General features: G+C 55.4%; 7 protein-coding genes across 7 annotated transcripts; 4 read left to right on the top strand and 3 right to left on the bottom strand.

Moving 5' to 3' along the window:
• Positions 1-2,776: 2,776 nt before the first annotated feature.
• GLRG_09204 (uncharacterized protein) lies at positions 2,777-4,165 on the top strand (the record flags this gene model as incomplete). Its single annotated transcript, XM_008099889.1, has 5 exons — positions 2,777-2,785; positions 2,917-3,270; positions 3,387-3,662; positions 3,731-3,867; positions 3,922-4,165. The coding sequence occupies 5 exons, from the start codon at positions 2,777-2,779 to the stop codon at positions 4,163-4,165; spliced, it is 1,020 nt and encodes a 339-aa protein (XP_008098080.1).
• Positions 4,166-5,114: 949 nt separating this feature from the next.
• GLRG_09203 (eukaryotic ribosomal protein L18) lies at positions 5,115-6,219 on the top strand (the record flags this gene model as incomplete). The annotated part of the gene is made up of 4 exons (XM_008099888.1): positions 5,115-5,118; positions 5,460-5,564; positions 5,694-6,058; positions 6,142-6,219. The coding sequence occupies 4 exons, from the start codon at positions 5,115-5,117 to the stop codon at positions 6,217-6,219; spliced, it is 552 nt and encodes a 183-aa protein (XP_008098079.1).
• Positions 6,220-6,675: 456 nt separating this feature from the next.
• Positions 6,676-8,128, bottom strand: GLRG_09202 (FtsJ-like methyltransferase; the record flags this gene model as incomplete). The annotated part of the gene is made up of 6 exons (XM_008099887.1): positions 6,676-6,741; positions 6,812-6,973; positions 7,039-7,167; positions 7,241-7,591; positions 7,790-7,840; positions 7,901-8,128. 6 exons carry the CDS (start codon positions 8,126-8,128, stop codon positions 6,676-6,678), a joined length of 987 nt encoding a protein of 328 aa, XP_008098078.1.
• Positions 8,129-8,774: 646 nt separating this feature from the next.
• GLRG_09201 (uncharacterized protein) lies at positions 8,775-10,667 on the bottom strand (the record flags this gene model as incomplete). The annotated part of the gene is made up of 2 exons (XM_008099886.1): positions 8,775-10,316; positions 10,386-10,667. The coding sequence occupies 2 exons, from the start codon at positions 10,665-10,667 to the stop codon at positions 8,775-8,777; spliced, it is 1,824 nt and encodes a 607-aa protein (XP_008098077.1).
• Positions 10,668-11,488: 821 nt separating this feature from the next.
• Positions 11,489-12,663, top strand: GLRG_09200 (OST3/OST6 family protein; the record flags this gene model as incomplete). The annotated part of the gene is made up of 4 exons (XM_008099885.1): positions 11,489-11,839; positions 11,900-12,000; positions 12,058-12,413; positions 12,479-12,663. 4 exons carry the CDS (start codon positions 11,489-11,491, stop codon positions 12,661-12,663), a joined length of 993 nt encoding a protein of 330 aa, XP_008098076.1.
• Positions 12,664-14,052: 1,389 nt separating this feature from the next.
• On the top strand, positions 14,053-14,355 carry GLRG_09199 (exoglucanase 3; the record flags this gene model as incomplete). The annotated part of the gene is made up of 1 exon (XM_008099884.1): positions 14,053-14,355. One exon carries the CDS (start codon positions 14,053-14,055, stop codon positions 14,353-14,355), a length of 303 nt encoding a protein of 100 aa, XP_008098075.1.
• Positions 14,356-15,145: 790 nt separating this feature from the next.
• On the bottom strand, positions 15,146-16,796 carry GLRG_09198 (WD domain-containing protein; the record flags this gene model as incomplete). Its single annotated transcript, XM_008099883.1, has 5 exons — positions 15,146-15,571; positions 15,836-16,153; positions 16,242-16,368; positions 16,583-16,620; positions 16,755-16,796. 5 exons carry the CDS (start codon positions 16,794-16,796, stop codon positions 15,146-15,148), a joined length of 951 nt encoding a protein of 316 aa, XP_008098074.1.
• Between the last annotated feature and the right edge of the window lie 1,007 nt (positions 16,797-17,803).

Raw genomic sequence — 17,803 nt, 5'->3', positions numbered from 1 at the left:
TAAGTATACTTGGCAATTTCTCTTGTCGGGTTGTTGTGTGCGGCTATGCCAAAAGTTTTCTGATTCCCTCTCCCGGTGTCGTACCTATTTTATCATTTGAATCTGGATCTGTAAAGTGTCCTCACCTTCTGGGAGCTTTTTTAGGCTCGATGCGACCGATTCGGCTTGTTCGAGCTCCGCACGCGAGGCCTGGGCCATTCGACACCAAGGCAGCACTCGCGCTGCCAGGCACACCGGAACATCGACCATCGGCGGGATCCCCCCACCCCTCCGCATTCGGCGACGAGCTCGAGACGACGCACGATTTTGGCAGGCGGCCGGTTTGATAGCATTACCCCTATAGTAGTTTAGAAATTGAATGTAGGTCTTTGCGCAAGCACTTGCTCACGCAGCCGTTGTACGTGCGTGACAAGATGGGAGAGTCGTCTCTGTCTCCTCAGCAGCTCAAATGGTATTGGAAATCCGGCCTTGTCGGCACTCGCAGACGAGCCCCGAGAGAAGGGTGCGGTGAAGGTCCGGTGAATAACGATGCCGTGCAGATGGGTAGGTGAGCTTCTTGTATGTATGCAATTCGCCATCCACACCGCGTCTGGCGGCGTCTAGCGTGGCCCGCGTCAAGATGAGCTGTCCAGCCAGCAAGCACACGGTGGTTTGCCCATGTTCTTGAATAGCAGCATTTTGGGCAGGCTGTCGTAGACAAGTCCGTTGTAGGCCATGATTCGTTAGTTTATGGGAGGCGGCTTGGCATCTATCTCCCTGGTTCGTGAAGACGAAGCGGGTCAACGTTTTGACGAGAGCGGAGACATTTGAGGTTCTTTCTTCCTCGGCACAGTCGAGCAGCCAAAAGCTCACTCGCACCCGCACAGGCCTTCAAGGCGTCGTTGGTGAAGCGGGGAAGATGGAGGCGGGGTGTGTGCCCTTTTTTTTCCCCCTGAAGCAACAGAGGAGAGGCGCGCTTGTGGGCGTTGATAGGAACGATCCGGAGGGTTGGGAGGAAGAGGGGGAAAGGGATTCGGTAAAGTGGCTCCGATGTAACCCGGACGAAGCCGAAGTCGAGGTGAGAAAGGCGGCTTCCGGAGCTTGACGGAGGAAAGGACATGTCGGATTAGCAGTGGCTGGCTGGCTGTACCTGGTTGGAGAGTGTGTGATGTGGCTCGTAATCTGACACGGAACGGGGTCGACAAGAGCGGCATTGTTACAAAGTTTTGGGTATTTGGGGCTGCTCCAGTGTCGCAGCATCTCGTGAGGGACAGCTCCTCAAACTGGCATTGGATTCAAGCAGCATTCAAGCCAATGATGGCGCTGATTGTCAGTCAGTCCCGCGGGAGGGTAGCCTCGAGATTTTGGTGGATATTCCTTTCTGTCTCGTCATCTGCCATCCGTCGTACTGTTTGTTCACTGGACCTACTATGTAGGTAGGTAGCATGCGTAGCACTCCCGCGGGCCAGCTGGGGTTATCCAAAGTAGCGGTACGTGACGTCTTTTTTCCCGGTTCGTCTCAAAGGCTGCCCTTTCGGGTTGGAACTGACTCTGTCAGCGGGCAACGGGGATGCCGTGGTTGGTTCCCAGCAGTGTGTCACTTGAGTCTCTTCCTGGTAGGGAGGTTCCGGTACTGGCGCTTGTCCGCCTCACCTACCAGGTACCGTGGGTAGGCAGTGAATGAATGCTAATGGCGCCACTGTCACTAACTGCTCCGTGGGCCTACCTCACTGGTAGCCTTTAGGTACGCTACATATCCGTACACTTACCAAATTTACTAGGTACCAGGTAATTACAGGGAGCTGAGTTACATACTACCACCTAGGTATGGCATCTGCATCTCATCTCTGATCTGCGTCTGCGTCCGTGTCTTGGTCGTCCGGTGTCTGTCACGACCGACCAGCTTGCTAATTCCTTTCTTCTCGCGACCTCGTCTTCCACCCCTCATTGACTGCTTTCCTTCCGCAGTCAACTCAACGGCCTCGGCACAAAACCTCCCCTTTTCTCGAGCTACCCGTTTCGCTGTCCGTCTTTCGGTTCCTCCCCTTCTCCGCCGACCGCATCGACCCTCGTCTCGTCTCCAACCATCTGCGAGCCTCGACCTGTCACTCTTCCCTTTCCCTCGCCTCTGACGACAACAACCCGCGCCTCTACCCAATTATCGTCGACTCGAAGAAGTACACGATTCGCCAGGCAAGCGCTCTTCGGCCCTCTCACCGTCGACGAAGCTTCCTTCCCATCCCGTACGGCCCTTGTTGTTGACCCTACGTCTATCTGCGCCTCAGCCGCGGCATATGGGAGACACCCTTGATCAACACCTTTGGCCGGAGAAAAAAAACCGCGATACGCACTCGACCACCAACACCACTATCGTCGACCGTCCTGACTTGACCACGAGACGCCTCTGATGCTCGGAAAGCCCCCTCTCCCTTGAATACACCCTCGATTATGTCGCCGTCGCTGTTCTCCATCTCCTCTCAGACTTGACGGATATTCCCTCCAGTCTTCTTTTTTGGGTCATTCTTTTTTTTTTTTTTTTTTTTTTTTTTTTTTTGGTTTTTGGGAGCACGCTTCCTCCCCCCCCGCCCCTGCTCCTCCGTCTTTTACCCAGGAGTCGCAAATCTTTCTGGACACACGGCTCCTCCCATAACACCTCCCCGGAACCCTTAAATGCAAGCAACGCCATAGCAACAAGGTGGCTTCAGAGGTTCACCAGTGTGGTCGTCAACCAAGAGTCTTGCGCCTGCACCAAATACGCACATATACCCGCGCTGCTCCTTGACCAGAGCCTGAAGTCATGTCGTCTGTAAGTGTACCTACCTACGTCTAGATTCACCTCTCGCACCGAATCGCCCCTTCCGGCCCTTGCCCCGAGGGTCAGGAGAAGGGGAAAAGAAGGGATAGAACATGTAGCTGACGTCCAATCTTCGCTTGTAGTCCCCGAACAACGCGGCAGGGACTGCCGCAGCTGCTCCGGCCCCGCCCCCTGTCCCGGTTCAGTTCGTCCGCCTTCGCGAAACTGTCTCCCAGCCCGTCGTTGCAGCCTTCTGCGCCGGAGGTGTTGCCGGTGCCGTCTCCCGAACCGTTGTTTCGCCTCTTGAGCGACTCAAGATCTTGTTCCAAATCCAGAGCGTTGGAAGAGATGCTTACAAGCTGTCCGTTGGCCAGGGTCTAGCAAAGATGTGGAGGGAGGAAGGCTGGAGAGGTTTCATGAGAGGCAACGGAACCAATTGCGTCCGCATTGTGCCCTACTCTGCTGTCCAATTCGGCAGCTACAACTTCTACAAAAGGGTGAGTACCAGCCTCTTTGGTGGCCTGGTTCCTTTGCCGGCCCTGGACGGATGCCTTGTGCAACTAGTGCAACTTGCGCGCATGCTTGTGTGAAGGTGTGGGCTAACGGCTTGCAGAGCATCTTTGAGTCGACCCCTAATGCAGACCTCTCTCCAATCGCCCGTCTAACCTGTGGCGGTATGGCTGGTATCACGTCCGTCTTCTTCACATACCCGCTTGACATTGTTCGCACCCGACTGTCCATTCAGTCTGCGTCCTTTGCCGAGCTGGGTCCCAGATCCGAAAAGCTCCCCGGCATGTGGGCCACCATGGTCAAGATGTACAAGACTGAGGGTGGTGTCTCTGCCCTGTACCGAGGCATTATTCCTACTGTCGCTGGTGTCGCTCCCTACGTAAGTGTTTTATCCGCTAGGCAAACACGACCCCGTCCGTCCAGACAGCTCTGACGTTGCATGGACAGGTCGGCCTCAACTTTATGGTCTACGAGTGGGTTCGCAAGTACTTGACCCCTGAGGGCGACAAAAACCCCAGCGCTGTCCGGAAACTGCTGGCTGGTGCTATCTCTGGTGCCGTTGCCCAGACCTGCACCTACCCCTTGTAAGTTGCGTTGAAGATGAAGCCGATGCTGGCCCTGCTGAACAAAGATGATAGCGACGTCCTGCGCCGAAGATTCCAGATCAACACCATGACGGGTATGGGCTACCAGTACAAGTCCGTCACTGATGCCGTCAAGGTCATTATTGCCCAGGAGGGCCTCAAGGGCATGTACAAGGGCATCGTCCCCAACCTGCTCAAGGTCGCACCCAGCATGGCCTCGAGCTGGCTCAGTTTCGAGTTATGTCGTGACTTCTTGGTCTCCCTCAAGCCTGAGGCCGACTCTGAGACGCCCATGTGATGTGGAGGGCGTCGCAAAACTTACTCTACAGGATTCATCTCGGCTCGGCCCAAGCCCTATATGAGCGAGAGGATTATGAAAAAGGGGATCGAGCATGGAGAGGTTGGGTTGTTCTTAGACAGTGGCTCCGTCGGGGCTACAGCGAGGCAGAAAGACTGCCTCTCCGGGTTGGGACTTCCACCCCGGTATTTCATCCATCAGTGTTTCTATAATGTATTACAACAAGACTCGCTCGAGCATTCAACAGGACTGGCAGGAGCTTCCGCTACCTGCGCACATTCACAGCATGGGAGGGCTGAGCCCACGCACCGGCATCTCACGCGGACCGGTGTTGTAGAACCGGCCCAGATAGACCAAGGATTGCCTCAATATAAGACGTGAATCTAGTCTCTTGCACGTTAGTGAAGTCGGTCAGGTTGTTTGACTCGAGGCTATGATGGCACAACAGTGCTTATGGCTCTTATTTTCTCTCTCGCCCCCTCACCCTCTCTCCCTCCCTCTTTTTCCACTCTCCACTATAGGTAGTTGCCATGTTCACCAGCATGAGCGTTTCTGAATTTGTCATGCACTACACCTGGCTCTCACCGAGGAAGAAAACATTGCTGACCGAAGCCTGGCAGGGGGGTCGGTCCTGCTGGCTCCGCCGTGTTTGCTACTGCAGCTCCGAGTCCGACCCACCCCGACCCTGACCCAGTCTCGATCTAGCGGGCCCCACATGCAAATTCATTGATCCACTCGCAAATAACGACCCATGATTGGCTCATTTTCCACTTGCACTTTGCCCTAAGCCCACACAGCAGGATTTTTTTTGTGCCGTGCAGGAAGGGGCCGTAATTGTGGCATCCCACCTCGGAAATCTCTTGAGAGTTTTCCCTTTGCAACACGACGACGACAACATCACGGCCGCCCATTTGACTCAGTTCGCCAACTTCGGGAGTCTTTCGACAAAATGGGTACGTAGGAACTCCCATTCCAAGCCTTTACATGCGAGTGGATTGTGCACGCGGATTCTTGTTTGCCCTGCTTCTCTCGGTCCCTCGTCCACGACGGATGCGTTTCGAGAGCAGATGGAACTGAATCCTGCTGTTGCTATTCTGCGAACTGGGCGCGCGGACAAAAGAAAGATCCTCTCCTCCCACCAAAGATGAGATTGCTTCCACGTCTCCTGCGCTCACGCGGGAGCCTGTGGCCAGGCTTTCTCTTCCGCCGTGGTCGACGGATTGATGGACTCCCGCCTCATTCAGAGCATGCTTGAACCAAAAGGCTGACGATGGGCTCTTCACCCTGATTATAGGTATCGATCTCGACCGCCACCACGTGCGCAGCACGCACCGCAAGGCTCCCAAGAGCGACAATGTCTACCTTAAGCTCTTGGTGAAGCTCTACCGCTTCCTGACCCGTACGTATTGTCCCCCCCTCTTGACTGGCTGGAAACGAAAAAAGGAACAACAAAAAAAAGGAACCTGCCATCGGGTATCATGAAGTGAAGGAGAGGAATGGAAGACATGTGCTAACGTCTCAATGCCAGGTCGCACTGACGCCAGCTTCAACAAGGTCATCCTGCGCCGCCTCTTCATGTCGCGCATCAACCGCCCTCCCGTCTCCATCTCCCGCATCGTCGGCAACTTGAACAAGGACGACAAGCGCACCATCGTCATCGTTGGTACCGTCACTGACGACAACCGTCTCCTGACCGTCCCCAAGTTGACCGTTGCCGCCCTGCGCTTCACCGCCACCGCCCGTGCTCGCATTGTTGCCGCCGGCGGCGAGGCCATCACCCTCGACCAGCTTGCCCTCCGCGCCCCCACTGGCAGCAACACCCTGCTGCTCCGCGGACCCAAGAACTCCCGCGAGGCCGTCAAGCACTTCGGCTTCGGTCCCCACAAGCACAAGGTCCGCATCCCCCCTTGCCCCGCGCTGCTGCTTCTGCTGCTGCTGCAGCCCGGCCCCGGAACGTATACTGACACACTCTGCAGAAGCCCTACGTCGAGTCCAAGGGCCGCAAGTTCGAGAAGGCCCGTGGTCGCAGACGCTCGCGCGGCTTCAAGGTCTAAGCGTTGGTGGCCATCACCATCATCACTCGGATCTCTACCACAAAAACTATCGGGGTTGGTCGTGCGCGCTCGCGTCGCGTTGGTGGACACGCTATGGTATGCCGGCGGGGATGGGAATCATCCGTCGTGCTCTACAGGGAACTTTTTTTCTGCATGGTACTGGCGTGTTTAGGTATCCAAAAACAAAGAATTGACGACTACGAACTTTCTCGCATGGCGTCGAATGGCATCTCTTGAGCGGTCGTTCAGGCCGGCATTTTTTTATTTCACACTTCACACACATCATCAATTGGCACTCGTTTGTGATGTTGCATGTGTGTATATGTTCTCAAAGCGATACTTGTTGCATCTCTGTTGATATATCTCCAAGCGGGTAGGGGGGAGCTCACAAGACTGACACTGGAACTCGTGACATGCCTCCCATGACCTCGGAATACCTCAAACTCATTACAATCTCTAATCCCTTTCCAACTCCACGTTGCCCTTCCTCCTGAGCGCCACAAAGTATGCCTCCTTGGAGTCCTGTAGATTGTGTCAACGTCAGAACCAAGAGTCAAAGACTTGGCAGCGGGTCGGTGGCCCAGAAACATACGCTGCGCGACGACTCGGGCTTCTCCCGAAAGACTTTGGCGAACAGCGTCTTGAGCTTCTTCTCGAACTCCCTGTCCTCGGAGCCCTGGTAGAACTTGCAAACAAAGTGCCCGCCGTTCCTGAGCGTGTCGTTGGCGAACTGGAGCGCGACGCCGCAGAGGTCCTGATGGTTCGTTTTTCTCAGTCAGTCGAATTCCGGCGGGGGGGGGGGGAGAGAGCAAGGCGCACCATGCTGCCGGCGTGGTCTCGAAAGGCCATGCCGCTCGTGTTCATCATCCTGCTATAGGGATTACTAAGACTGTTCACGCCGAAGCCGGATGTTTGGTCCCAAGGTGCTGACATGTCACTCAACACAACCTGCCCGCGTTGGTTAGCCCATGCTCATGTGGAAGGGGGCTGATGCAACAATCGAGGGATGCGCAATACTCACGTCCACCAGCCGCCCCTTCTTGGCCTCTGCCCCGTTGGCGGCATTCGGTGGCGCCTCCGCCTCTGCAACGGTCTCGGACGCCGCCCTCTCCATGTCGATGTAGCTTGGTCTGTCGTCCATCACCGCGTCCGCGTCGTCCTGCTGGTCCTCCTCCGACGACGGCGGCGGCGGCGGCGGCGGCGGCGAGGATGACTTGCGACTCTTGGCCCTCGAAAGGTACTCCTTGACCATGTCCTGAACGTCGGGCGAGAGAAAGTTGCCCTGAATCGTTGAGACGCCCTTGGGCGGCTGCGCGGGGATTATGTCGATGCCGAGGATCTGGCCGTTGGGTTTCGTCCGCTCGACGGCGACCTATTTTGTCACATCTAAACGTCATGAACCCGACCTTTTGGCGGGAACGCGCCGGTGAGTTTCGCGCCTGGGAGGGGTTCTTCATACCTGCGACCAACTGCCTGGGGCGTATCCCTTTCGAGAAGAAATTAAATATCAGTCTCATCTCCTCTTCATCAAGAGGGTTTCTTCTTCTGAATCACACATGTGAGCACATACCAGGTCCACAACCGTCTGTCCCTTGCGGAAGAGTTTGTACTTGGCATCCATCTGTGGATATAGATCAGCTGGCCGGCTTCAGAAAGTTATGGGTTCGCGGAATACTCGTACCTCGAGAAGCTTGAACGCAGCCCGGCTCTTGAGCCCCTGCACCTTGGCCTCGCGCGCAAACATGTCCCTGCCCTGCCTCATCTTCCACCGCGAGTTAGACGATGATGCCCGCGTCTGGCGACTGGCAGCGAGGTTGATTCGGCACTGCAGACACCCAGAGACTGCATTCATGGTCGTTTGACGCTGCGTCACGCCCAACAGAGCGCGACATGCTGCCGCTTTTGACATGGTGCCGGCAACGGGGGTAAGATTGAAGAACACGAGGATGATGGAATTGGCCCTCCCCCTCTCCACACAGACCACTTTGGGTAGAAGATTTTGAGGCTTTCTACGTAGAATAATAAGAAAAAAAACCTGCGATACAGGTCGGAATTCGATACTAATCAGTGTGGGGGGGATTCGCTGCCTCCGTCAAGACGCAAAGCATGAGATGAGAATCTTAGATGCTGCAGTGAAGCTTCTGCAAATGAAGCTGGGCCGAGAAAGTTGATTGGTCCAAGCTCCTTTCACCGTACCGTACGACCAGGGGGGGTCCTGTCTGTATGCCTATCTGCCTGTCTGTCTGTATTCGACCAACTCCAACCTCGAGTCAGAACTTCTCAACCGTCTCATCACAATGGATCGGTCTCTGATTCAATTGTTCGCTTGATAACCTCGGCGTGTCAAAATGCAGCTGGTTGGGCCTCTTCAATTGATCAGAACCAACCCTATCTGTACACCGGCCTCGTTCAGAAACCCTCCTCCCCCCAAAAAAGCAACCCAAAACGCCACCCATGCATTGTCCTGTATGCCCTTGTACGCCTTCTTCATAAGCCGGGAAACCCAGGCATAACCTAGCCTCATGCGCATGTAAATGCAAGGGTACAAAAGCTCCTTACGCCAGGAAGCTCGCACCAACTCCCCTCTTGTCCTTCTTGAGCGGCGAGAACGTCTTCTTACCGAAGGCGCCGGCATTACGCACCATGGTCAGGTGGGTCTTGCCGAGAGCCTTTCCGGCACCCAGGGCAGCCTTGCCGGGCCGCTTAGTAGGAGCAGGAGCAACCTCGTCATCGTCGTCAAACAGGGTCGCCGTATCACCGCCAAGCTTGCGTTTCTTCTTCTTGGCTTCCTGATCGCCTCCTCCCACGGCGGTAGCCGCAGGTATAGTGGCCTTCTTGCCGGCGCCGGCAGCCTTTGGAGGCGCTGCCTCCTCTTCACGTTCGCTTTCGGCCTCTTCCGGCACTTGCTCGAGAGATGAGCTCGCCTTGGTCGAGGGCTTGCTAACTGCAGCCGGAGCCACCTGCACAGGCACGTTCGTAGATGCCTCGGCCAAAGCCTTCTTGGGTCTGCCACGAGGCTTCTTCTCTTTGCCCTCGGTCTTGGCTTTCGACTTGGCCTTGATGGCCTTGGCAGGCTTCTCCTCTGGTACTTCAGCCTCCTCACCCTCCTCCTCATCCGCTTCCTCGGGCTCAGCCTTGTCGTCCACATCTGGTTCGGCCTCAACCTCAACCTCCTGAGACTGGGACTGATGGGAAAGCGGAATATAGCTAACATCAGCCGCGTCCTGTTCTTCATCCTCCTCGGCAACTGCATCTTCAACGTTGAGCGTCTTGGACTTGGCTAAGAAGGGCGTGATGGAGAACAGCGACTTCTCGCCCAAAAGAGACTGCTCAAGGCCCTTCTTCTTAGCAGGGCGTCTGCCGCGAGTGATATCTTCCGGAGTTCCGATACTCATGTCGTTGATGGTGAGTTCCTCGACTCTTCGCTTCCGGCCAGCCTGCGCTTTTGCGCCTCCAGCGCGTGCAGCGGGTTGCGACTTTGTTGCGGCCACCGGCCGGGCAACCAGTTCTGCGCGAACTGCCTTGAGCTCTTCCTGCGTGTTCCGGAGCTTGGACTTGACCGTGTCGAGACGTTGCTCGAGCATTTCGTTCTGGGCCTGGGCTTCTGACAGAGCGACCTCGCTCTCCTTGCGCATCTTCTCCCTCTCCCGCTTCTCGGCGGAGAGCGTCTTTTCGAGCTCTTGAAGCTTCTTCGTCAGCTCGCGCTCGACTTTTGAGTTGGTCTGTTCCGCCTTGGCAGCGGATACGGCCGCCTCCAGCTCTTCCTGCAATTGTTCCTTCTCACGCTTCTCGGTGGTCAACTTCTTTTCGGCATCCTTGAGTTTACGTCGCAGCTCTTCTTCGGTCGTCTTGTCGCCCTCCGCCTGGGCCGCCTGTTCTTCTCGTGCTCGTTTCACGGCGGCCAGCTCCACTTCAGCCATGTTGAGTTGACGTTCCAATTCTAGCTTCTCGGCGATTGCGTTTTGGTGGTGGGCGACTTGCGACCGCAGGTGTTCTAGTTCGGGCTTCATGGTGTTCACCTCTCGGGATAGAGCGAGCTTCTCGGCCAGCACCTTGGTCGACTCGTGGGACATGCTATTTAAAGATTCGAGTTCGGCCTGGCACGCTCAGAGTTAACACGGCTCGTCAAAGGCCAGGGGATCGATCCCGGGTAAGCGTAAACCAACCTTGATGTGGTCGAACTCCCTTCTCTGGGCTTTCAGCTGTGTTTCCTGGTCGCGGTTTGTCGCCTTCAACGAGTCTAGGTCACTGCGCGCCTGATCGAATTTGTCGGAGAGTTGGTTGATCTGAGATTCCTTCTCGGCAAGCAGCTCGCGCAATGTCGAGTTCTCGTGAAGGAGAACTTGTTTGGTGACCTTTTGTCTTCTCGTGTCCTCCTCCTTGACAATGAGCTGGGCGATGTGTATGTGTCTCTGGTGCTTCATCTCCAGCTCGTGAGCCGCCGCCATCCGCTGCACACACCGGTGGTCAGAATGGGTCTCGTCGCAGCGAGTATCACTGCTCGAAGATTCAATCACTTGCCTCGTCCGATTCCATGTTCCTCGTTTTGCAAGGCATTGTGGGAGTTGGTTGTGTGTGTGTGTGTGTGTGTGTGTGTGTTTCTGCGCGTGGGCGCGACGAGACGTTGGGGTTAAGTAGCCAACCAACAGCGAAGGAATACGTTCCAGTACCGAGGGAATTAGGCACAGATTCTGTATCGCAAACAGAGCGCGAGGTCCTTAGGGCCCGTACTGGTGTCGTTCGAGATTGGCGATGTCGATGTCAGGATGGGGTTGGTGGATGGGTGGCGTTTGCGGATGGATTTGGAAATGGAGGTCGAGAAGGTAAACATGGTTCCCAAAGCGGTTAGCCCGTCAACCAACGGTGTGAGCCCCCACCCCACTCCACCCTAGGCAGCATTGCCCCACTGTGTCTTTGGCACTCCCCGGACAGGACAAAACAATTTCCGGCCCCGGGCAAGCTTCGGCTCCGTGTCCGGTACGTACTCGTTCCCCCAGCTTGTAACACAACTCCACTGTGTGTGGGCTGTCAATCGCTGATGAGAGCTGTCCAGTTCGAGCTCAACACCACGGGACGGGACCTTTATTGTTCAGTGTGATCCTGACGACAACGATCACCACCACCACGATAACGAACACATCCGCGGCGCACCCATTCGTTACGCTTGACAACTCCACCGCCACAGAATACGAAGGCCAATTGGCCACGGACTCTGCACCGCAAACCACTATTCGATTGCTACCCCGTCTACCATTTCAAGCCCCTCAAAATGCATTTCTTCCGCTCTCTACTGGTCGCGACCAGCTTCGCCGCCGGTGCCTTTGCAACCAAGAAGACCCCCGAGGAACGCTTCAAAGAATACCACACAAAGGCTCTCAGCTCGTCCCCCATTAAGCTTGCCGACAGCAGCTACAAGGCCTTGACCTCGGCACCTCGCGATTACACTGTCGCAGTCCTTCTGACTGCCCTCGAGAACCGCTTCGGTTGCCAGCTTTGCCGGGAGTTCCAGCCGGAATGGGATCTTCTGGGTAAGACCTGGATCAAGGGTGACAAGAAAGGCGATTCGCGCCTTCTCTTCGGTACTCTGGACTTCTCCGACGGCCGCGAAATCTTCATGTCGGTATGTGTACTCGCGAAGAAGCCACTGCACAGCTGCGTCGCTAACACAATCGTCACCTAGCTCGGCCTCCAAACCGCCCCCGTCCTGCTTCTATTCCAGCCCACCGTCGGCCCTCACGCCGTCCCTTCTGCGGACCCCCTGCAGTACGACTTCACTAGCGGGTGAGTTGAACTCTTGCAGGAACTGCTGTGGCTCTCCGTGAAGCTAACAAGCAATAGACCTCAGTCTGCCGAGCAGGTCCATGCCTGGCTTACACGGCACCTCACCGGCCGTCCTCACCCCCCCATGACGCGCCCCATCAACTGGATGCGCTTAATCTCCGTCACTACCATTGTTCTTGGTGCCGGAACCGTCCTCGTCACTGCATCGCCCTACATCCTCCCCATCATCCAGAACCGCAACCTGTGGGCCGCCATCAGTCTCATTGCCATTCTGCTCTTCACCAGCGGCCACATGTTCAACCACATCCGCAAGGTCCCTTACGTCGCCGCAGACGGTCGTGGTGGCATCAGCTACTTTGCCGGTGGCTTCCAGAACCAGTTTGGCCTCGAGACGCAGATTGTTGCCGCCATTTGTATGTTCCCCCCACCCCCCCTTTTCCCAATGGTTGTTTGCTCCTCCAAAACTAACAAAGTTTAGACGGCGTCTTGTCTTTCTGCGCCATCTCTCTTACCGTCAAGGTCCCTCGCATCGGCGACAGCAAGAGACAGCAGGTCGCCGTCTTGGCCTGGGGCGGCGTCCTCTTCCTCATGTACAGCTTCCTCCTCAGCGTGTTCCGCATCAAGAACGGCGGCTACCCCTTCTCTCTGCCCCCTTTCATGTAAGGAGGTACGAGACGGCCCGGCAAAACTGGAGGCAACTCTCACGCGAGCAACGGCTCATCCCATTCTCATTTTGAGTTGCTTCCGCTCCGTTGGCGTTCGCCGAGACAGCCATCCCTTGTGGCCACTAAGGCCAAGTGTCCCCGGAGACACGAATGTAACATAGAAGATAGAGGGGCCGATCAAGGCTCTTAGAAACGGGCGTTGGACCAAAAAAAATTGTTACTAAAACGAATACACTGAGCTTTCCATGGCGCTCACCGCCCTGCAGTACCCGTGACGAACTCAAGTTGATCATTGTAAGCTCGACCAGCTCATTGAGACGCTGGTTTGCCTATAGGTAGTCTGGCGGGTCGCTCGCAGGTGAGACCGTTGGTATAAGCCATCTACTACGCCAAGCATGCTTACCGTTCCCAATTTGGTCGATTAACGCGGTATGCTCAAAGTGTCTCGACATCGTGACTATCTACGCGAATGAACGACAACTCATCCACTAAGAACTCTCTAACTACTTGCCTGTACTCTCATGGCATTTGGCCAAGCTCGGGAAATTTAGCCGGACACACAAGGGGAATTGAAGCTCAGCACCGGCACCCGACATTGGTTGTCGATTTGGGACCTACGGCCCTGGGCCGCAACAGTGTGTTTCCTCATGGGCAGGCAGCCCACGCGTGCCTTCCAGGATGTACAACCCATGGCTACTACAAATGTCTTTTCGTGGCATCTCACATGGCGTTCTGAGGGCGGAGACGCAGCAGGAGTTGCTCCCGTTACCTTCTCGCCAAATCGATGACGGAGTAAGGGTTTAAACAAATTACATATCTGCCGAAGCTAAGTGATGAGAAAACAGACACGTTGGTCCGTCAGCTTACTCTTCTTCTGGTTCCCGATTCGATGTCTAAGCTATAGAAAAATTACGGGCTAGCCTACGAAGTGGCTTGTCGATTCGATATTGTAGCTCATATACTATGTATGCACTTTGGCCGTCATCATCGCACTAGACAGCCTCACCCCTTTCGTTAATCAAGAGCCCCTTCAACAACATCACCAAGAAGCAAAGGTATCTCCCTCATTGGGCCTGGCTTCTCATTAAACTGGCCGACGGATGGCGAGATGATGATGCCACTGCCTACAGTGACACTATTGCCAACATAGGACGTCTCGAGCCTGCCATCTTCGACGTCCCGTGCCGCCACATCCTCGGCGTCGTCATTTACGACCTCCCCGATCACGACTGCGCTGCTAAGGTGAGCTCAAGGTTGGCCAACTGAGCCGGTACAAGAAGGAGCACAACGACCCCGCCGTCGGGATCCTCAAGGCTCACACCAAGACGGCCTTTGGTCTCGTCACCGAACCCGACTCGCTGCCCAGCCTCGTCACCAAGCAAGCTGTATGTCCCCTATAGCTTCCTCCCTCTTCTCCCCCCCTTCCCTTCCTTTTATTTCAGTGGCGCTTCAGCCGGACCTCTTCTCCCTTCTTCTCGACCCAGATGCTCCAGAAGTCAGCCTCGAGCTCGCCGACGCAGTCGTGTGGGTCAAGCCCGGCGGCGAGTTCGACGGCACCAACGACTCGAGCACCGTCCGTTATGGCTCGTTCTGTGGCAAGCTCGATGCCTACAAGACGTCGTCCGAGGCTGGTTGCTGGAACCAGGCCTGCCTTGAAATGCTTCCCAAGAACGCCGAACCGTCCTCCTAGGCGAATAGATACACCGTTCCCTCGGCACGGCGACAACAGTCACGAGGTGAAAGCCAACAGGGAGATGCAAATCCAAAAAGGTTGCGTTTGGTCGAGGCACTTGCTCCGCCCCCAAACGTCTCCTTACCCTACCTACCTACCTACAGGTGGTCAAAATACATTCTCCATCAGTGTCTATCTAGCCTCAAATCAACAATCAAGCAGTTAATGGCTTGTGAGTCTACCAAGACGGGCCCGGAAACATACCCTTCACATTTGACGGGATCCAAAATAACCTTGACTGCGTGAGGATAATAAGGGGTAACAACCACAGGCTTGGCTTGGCCTTCACCCAATCAATACATACACATGATGGAACACACGTGGTTGCTTTGCATTCTCGGACATGATCCCGAGGACAAGGGCAAGGGGGGATCCGAGCATGGCTTCACATCACAACCATCACTCTGGAAAGGGGGTTACCCATTGGCGTGTGCGCTGACCAAGTCAACATCACAATGTGAACGAGAAACACGGTTAATTTTTTTGAAGTTTGCCAGGATCTTTTGATTTGGGCGTTACGTGGGTTGATGTCCAGAGTCCTTTCGTAGGCTACCTATAAGCCAGCAATGCAGTCTCATCCCCAATTTTTTTCACAAATCGATTTGACCCTGCGCATCCCGAAAGACATAACGAGGAAGCCAGCCTAGGACGCCCGCCATGATCTACCATCTCAGAGCCCTTTCCCCACCACACATCGTCACCATCATCGCATAACCCAGAAAGAGAACAGAAGAGAGCTTCACGCCCTTTATGCTCTCGACATGACACCCCAGGCACGGATGATGTTGTCGGTGTAACCGGCGAACAGGGTCTGGCCGTCGGCGGACCAGGCCAAGCTCACGCACTCAGGCTCACGGCTCTTCTTGCCGACAGCGGTGAACTCGGGCTTGAGCTCATCAACCTTGCTCTTCTTCTCGAGGTCGAAGATGATGATGCTGCTGGCAGTGGCAGCGCAGAGCCAGTAGCGGTTGGGGGAGAAGACGAGGGCGTGGATCTCGTCGTTGGCGTTGAGGGAGTAGAGGTGCTTGGACTCGTTAAGGTCCCAGAGCATGGTGGTACCGTCCTTGCCACCGGAGGCGCAGAGGGAGCCATCGGGGGAGATGGTGACGGTGTTGATGTAGCCGGTGTGGCCGATGTGGTCAGTCTGCAGCTTGCAGGTGCTGAGCTCCCAGACCTAGAAATTGCCGCTTTGTTAGTCTGACTAGTCCGGTACAAGACGTTTCTCCAGAGGGGGCGAAAACGGGTTTGGGTGTGCGAGATCAGTGCATTGGTGAATAATGGTCTCATGGCCTGCAGAACAGGCTCTGAAGTAGCAAATACTTTTGGTTGCAAAGCATCATGTCGAAGTGGAGGGTGGGATCCCTTATTTTTTCCTTTTTTGCAGTACAAGGGAAAAAAAAAAAGGGACATGTAAATGGGAGGGTATTCTCAAACTGACCTTGACGAGCTTGTCCCAGCCGGAGGAGACAATGACGGGGTTCTGGGGGTTGGGGCTGAAGCGGACGCAGGAAACCCACTCGGAGTGACCCTTCTCGGAGATGGTGTACTTGCAGTCACCGAGGGTGTTCCAGAGCTTGATGGTGCGGTCGCGGGAGCCGGAAACGATTTGTCTGTTGTCGGCGGAGAAGGAGACGGACAGAACATCGTTGGTGTGGCCGACGAAGCGGCGAGTGGTGGTGCCGGTGGCAAGCTCCCAAAGGCGGAGAGTCTTGTCCCAAGAGGCAGACAGGGCGTAGGCGCCGTCCGAGGAGATAACCTGTTCCTTTCCATCAGCCCATGATTCCCAACGATCCAGCAGGAGCTGGGAGTTTCCCGCGAGGTTCGGATGGGTTCGAGAGACGTACGCAGTCGGAGACGATGTGGGAGTGGCCCTTGAGAGAGCGCTTGGGGTAACCGTACTGGGACTCGTCACGGGTGAGGTTCCAGATGATCAGAGTCTTGTCACGGGAAGCGGACAGGAGCATGTTGGGGCTGGCGAAGTGTTAGCGACTGTCGTTCTGTTTCCCAAAAATGTCTCGCGGCCCCGCGCGGCCATCTCTCTCTCCCCCTCTCTTTCCGTGCCGAGAACTCGATGTCGGATGCCGAATTCGAAAATTCCCCATCTCTTGTCGAGATCATCGCCGGTAAAGGAGGATTTCGGAGCGAGGGAAGAGGGAGGAGAAGGATAGGAAGGTGGTGGTCGTACTTCTCCATGGAGGTAGCCAGGCTGGTGACCCAGCCATTCTGAAAATATGCATCAACCGTCAGCGATTGCGAAAATTGCCAAAAAAGCGAAGCGAATCGCAGCGTCAGCGCCCAACGCCAGCGACGGCGCGGGCGCAAACGGCGTGCGGGCAGGCGACGGGACAGCGACTTACGTGGCCCTCGAGGGTACCCTTGAGAATCAACTGCTCAGCCATTGGGAAATGAGGCAATCAGGTCGATTGAGTGGTGAGGGAAAGGTAGAAAGATTGGAGTTGATTCTGAGCGTCACACCTTTGACCCTTGAGCTTGCTGAGAATTCCGGATTTTGGGTGTGGGTGGGAAAAATTAGCAAACTTCGGTTAGGGCCTGGCAGGTGGGAAGGGGCGACGCAGCCTTGCGTTAAGCCAGGTGGGGCTGGAGCCAATGGGTGATGCCCGTGGCTGCGCCGGGACTGGCGAGGCTGACAGGACCCGCCGCAAATTGTTCCAGACAGAAGTTGCATGTCACTTGCTGCAGGGGGCTCTTGCAGAATGAGACTTGGGTCGGTAACAAGTAGTTTTTGCTAGGTACTATTCTTCTTCTTCTTCTTCTTCTTCTTGTTGTTGTTGTTGATGTTGTCGTTATTGTTGATTGTCTTGATTTTTGTTTCCTCTCTCTGTCTCTTTGTTGAGTGTCACGACCGATCATGTATGTGCGATGCTCGTCCAATCTCTACACTCTGCTTTGCCTGCCTCATAGCCAACCCCATGGCCTACCGCCGCTCTAGAGCAAATGATCATCCATCAGCGATGTATGCAGTTTCAGACGGAACTCGAGAGAGCAAGTCGCACATCATCATTCGTGAGGGAGGGTGCCCGTCACTCTAGTGTTACTCACGTGAAGCCTCATCGCATTCGAATTGTTCATGATTGCTGTCAATCCCGACCATGTTATCGCCCATATTCGGACTGTTGTTTTCTTTTCCCGCTCCTAAACCCCGATCACGATGCCCTTCCTCAACTATGCCATCGCTGTATGTATGGTACGCTTCGAAAATCCATGACGCTAAGGTAAAAACGACACCGCCGATGTGCCAACCCCTCGTCAAAAGTGTTCTTGTGCGGCTCGCAATTGAACGCCCCAAACGCCTTGCTGAATGCATGTCCCGTTTTCCAGAATAAAGAACCTTGGTGGCCTCCTATCATGATGGCCACGGCCCAATGCCACCACTAGTCCACCAAGT

The sequence above is a fragment of the Colletotrichum graminicola genome, assembly GCF_000149035.1.
Source record: "Colletotrichum graminicola M1.001 genomic scaffold supercont1.46, whole genome shotgun sequence".
Classification (NCBI taxonomy): domain Eukaryota; kingdom Fungi; phylum Ascomycota; class Sordariomycetes; order Glomerellales; family Glomerellaceae; genus Colletotrichum; species Colletotrichum graminicola.
The sequence above is the reverse complement of the archived record's forward strand: the minus strand, read 5'-3'. Positions and strand labels throughout refer to the sequence as shown.